A 4,217-nucleotide genomic window follows, 5' to 3' on the forward strand; every position below is an offset into this window, starting at 1 on the left:
TTGGACCAGCACCGAAGAGACAAAAGATGTTATCAGAGAGCCTCAGGGCCATCTCTTGAGACCTGAGACTTGGTGCCACCATGGGGTTCCTTTTCCAGAGAACAGAGGGGCACAAGTGGAGTCAGGGCCATAGGTCCTAGGAAAGCCAGCTGGGTGTTCCTCTATGATAAAGCCGTATCTGCGCCCCAGAAAGGAGAACAGAATCCCAGCAATTCCTTCCAGAAGCATGTCTGTGTAGTATTGAACTTGCTTGCCCTGTCCATCCATACGGCTGCCAAAGAATCCAGCCTCATACTGTGCTTGGTTCAAACCCGTCAGAGAAATTTAGATTTATCTACAGAAGTGAAACAGTCCAGCACCATCTTGACCGGAGGTCCAGTGCTCCCTGTTGAATAAGAGACTACACAGCCTGCAATGGAGAGTTAAGTAACATCGCTCTGGAGATTTTGGTTTCACAGGTGGGTGAGTTAAGAATCACAGGTCTGGCGAGTTTATTTGCACCTTCAGGGACTAAATCCAAAGGCTGATAACAAATGCACTCAACTCAAAACAATCCATTCAATGTTCCTTTCATGAGTAAGTCTTCAATCACCAGCCTCCTGGTAAAATGTTACATTCCTGGAAGAGTAAAGAAAATCCTTGTACTTAAAACTAAAGATCTCAGACAACCTCTTGTTCCCTCTCAGTAAACATTAAAGAGAAGAGCTGTAATGATAAGGACACATAGCAGATGAATAGATTTAAACTTTAAATGAGACCTTTGCCCCAACTAAGTTTCCACGAGTGAGTCTGTGGTCACCGGACTGTGAAGTTTCTGCTATCTTCTCTTTGTTATCTTTCTCCAAAGGACAATTTCAACAGAGCATTTTATTTATTTTATTTTACTTTATTTTATTTCTAGAGGCCCGATGCACGAAATTCGAGCAAGAGGCTTGGCCCTCGCAGCCCCTCGCAGCCTCGGCTTTGTCTGGAAGTTCGTTCGACTGTTCGGTCTAATTAGCATATTAGCTCTTTATTATATAGGATTTTTTAAAACCTCACCCGAGGATATTTTTCCATTGATTTTTTTGGAGAGTGGAAGAGAGAGGGAAAGACAGAGATAAATATCAATGTGAGAGAAACACATCGATTGGTTGCTTTCTGCATGAGCCCCGACCAAGGCCCTGGCTGGGGAGGAGCCTGCAACCGAGGTACATGCCCTTGACTGGAATTGAACCCAGGACCCTTCAGTCCACAGGCCTACACTCTATCCACTGAGCCAAACCAGCTAGTGCTCAACAGAGCATTTTAAATTGTAATTTAAAATTTTCTGAGATCAATAAAGAAAATTAATATCTGATTTCCTTATGCCTCTGTGTCCACATAAAAAATATCGAAACCTGTTAGGAATTTTTATGAGTTTATTTGAGCCAAACTAATGACAATTGCTGGGAAGAAAAATATCAATGGATTGAGAAAATGCTTTGGAGAATGGCAGTTTTGCAGCTTATTTTATTTTATTTTTTAATATATTTTTTTATTGATTTCAGAGAGGAAGGGAGAGGGAGAGAGAGATAGAAACATCAATGATGAGAGAGAATCATCGATTGGCTGCCTCCTGCACACCCCCTACTGGGGATTGAGCCCACAACCCAGGCATGTGCCCTTGACTGAAATCAAACCCCGTATCCTTCAGTCTACAGGCCGACACTCTATCCACTGAGCCAAACTGGCTAGGCTGCAGCTTATTCCATACATTAAAATAAAAGGAGGCGATATGGAAGGGTTATATTAAATCCATTGTTGGTAGATTAAAGAGGCAGGAGGAAGCAAAGCCGGGGAGGGAATTTCTATGATTGGATAAAAAGCAAAATGTAGAGACACATACTTCTTTTACAATGGTCGATACAGGATAGCTAGTAATTAATATTTACAGCACGTGGAGATGGTATTCGGGAAACAAGAGTAAAAATGAGGAGTCTCTGGTCTCTGCTCTGGCGCACTGGTCATGCCCTGAGGGTCCGGAAAAGGAGATTACTCTGATATTTCAAAGGTATGCTACACTAGATGCAAAAAGACAATAGATAGGCTCACTTAAGGTAAAGATTGGCCTCTGTCAAGGAAGCTACAGGCCTAGGAAGGAACTACCTACCATGACTCTCTTTTATTTTTATTTATAAATATTTTTAATTGATTTCACAGAGGAAGGGAGAAGTAGAAAGAGAGAGACACATCAGTGATGAGAGAGATTTCATTGATTGGCTGCCTCCTGCACGCCCCACACTGGGGATGGAACCCGCAACCTGGGCATGTTCCCCAACCGGGTATCCAACTGTTACCTCCTGGTTCATAGGTCGATACTCAACTCCTGAGCCACGCGGGCCAGGCCCCATGACTCTCTTTTATTTTTTATTTATTTATTTATTTATTTTTTTTAAATATATTTTATTGATTTTTTACAGAGAGGAAGGGAAAGGAATAGAGAGTTAGAAACATCGATGAGAGGGAAACATCGATCAGCTGCCTCCTGCACACTCCCCACTGGGGATGTGCCCGCAACCAAGGTACATGCCCTTGACCGGAATCGAACCTGGGACCTTTCAGTCCGCAGACCGATGCTCTATCCACTGAGCCAAACCGGTTTTGGCCCCATGACTCTCTTTTAGTGAGGAATTTGGGCTGTACGATGGGTCACCCTCGAAGCCCTGCTGGACTTCCACTCCACCAGACTCACGCTGCCACTGTAGCCACCTGGCCTGAGACCGATGCCACCTCTCCTCCTGAGGAGGCAGGACTTCCCACCAGATGCTCAGTCTGCTGGCTCCTGTCTGTAAGCTCCCTCCTTTCTGTGTGTAACCTGCATGAGACTGTTGGCTTAGTGGGGTCTCCCCTAATAAAACTGGCATTGTGGAAAGACACAAACGTGTGTGAGTGACTCCTTTCAGAGACGCCCCCTTGCTCACAGCACCTTTTTTCTATGGGAGATGGAGAGGGCCTAAGTAACAGATTACTGAGCTTGACCAGAAAATTCCATGATGGTTATGTTTCTGGGAGAGGTTGAAACTGCAATTAGATTGGGTATTAAATCTGGGTTTGGTATCATGGGTTTTTAGCAGGAGTGTTGCCATTTTGGGCCTGTGTAGGGTTTTTTAAATAAAGAGGTAATATGCAAATTAACCCTCACGCCCTCACAAGATGGCTGCCTACGACCAGGCCGGCAGGGGGGTTAGTGAGGGATGACCAAATGACTAAACAAGCAGGCTGCATGAGGTGACCAGGCCAGTAGGGGGGTTAGTGAGGAATGACCAAACAACTGAACAGCAGGCTGCATGGGGCGACCAGGCCAGCAGAACCATGAGGGGCGACCAGGCCAGCAGCGGGGGGGGGGGGGGGGGGGGCAGTTAGGGGCAACCAGGCAGGCTGGCAGGGCAGGTGAGCAATTAGGAGCTAGCAGTCCAGGATTGTGAGAGGGATGTCCAACCCCCAAGGGGTCTCGGATTGGAGAGGGTGCAGGCTGAGCTGAGGGGACCCCCCCATGCACAAATTTCGTGCACTGGGCCTCTAGTTTATTGATAATTGTTGAAGCTGGTTAATGGTTACATGGAGTTCACTATACTACTGTATTTTTGTGTATGTGTGAAAATTCCCATTTTAAAAAAAAAAGAAAAAAGAAAATTAATCCCTTTATCAGCCATTCCTAACAGCTGGTTTGGGTAACAGGGTTGTGCCACTAACAAGCTGTATCACTCAGGTAAGTCCCCCCACGTCTTGGGGACTCAGCTCACTCCTCTGAAAAATGTGGCCTTGGGTGATATTTCTCTGTGGGCTTGTAGAGAGGCGTCTAAGGGCATTGGGGAGGGGAAGGACTCAGTAGGCAAGGCAACATGAACTTTAACCTCAGCTCTGACACTGTGACTGCTGTCACTGCCCTTGAATGCTTTAGTTTCCTTATCTATAAAAATGATATTCCTATCTCCTCGGTGGGAAGATTAAATAAATTAACAGTAGTAAAGAGTCTGGTGGGTGATACTCCAGATTCCCTGGGCCAGCAATGTTCTTTCCGGACCTGCCTGACATGCACCACCACCGCACCGGGTCTAAAGTGCAAAAGGGCAAGAAACTATCCAGCGCCAGGTTCGCGCACAGCGCCCTCGCGCGTTCAGCGCTGGAACTGCCGGACCCGTGACCCCGCCCATCGACGCCCCTGCACGCGCACGCGCCTGCGCAGAGGCACCGCC

At 46.5% G+C, this 4,217-nt stretch overlaps 1 protein-coding gene across 1 annotated transcript in view; it reads left to right on the top strand.

The window, feature by feature from the left end:
- The window catches only part of CDA (cytidine deaminase), a 30,933-nt gene extending 29,595 nt beyond the window's left edge, over positions 1-1,338 (top strand). The window contains exon 4 of the mRNA XM_080654397.1: positions 902-1,338. Coding sequence (XP_080510523.1) covers positions 902-1,000 — 99 coding nt within the window. The 3' untranslated portion in view covers positions 1,001-1,338. The remainder of the gene's footprint in view (positions 1-901) is intronic.
- The last annotated feature ends 2,879 nt before the right edge of the window (positions 1,339-4,217 follow it).

Source organism: Plecotus auritus (assembly GCF_963455305.1).
Source record: "Plecotus auritus genome assembly, chromosome: 2".
Lineage (NCBI taxonomy): Eukaryota > Metazoa > Chordata > Mammalia > Chiroptera > Vespertilionidae > Plecotus > Plecotus auritus.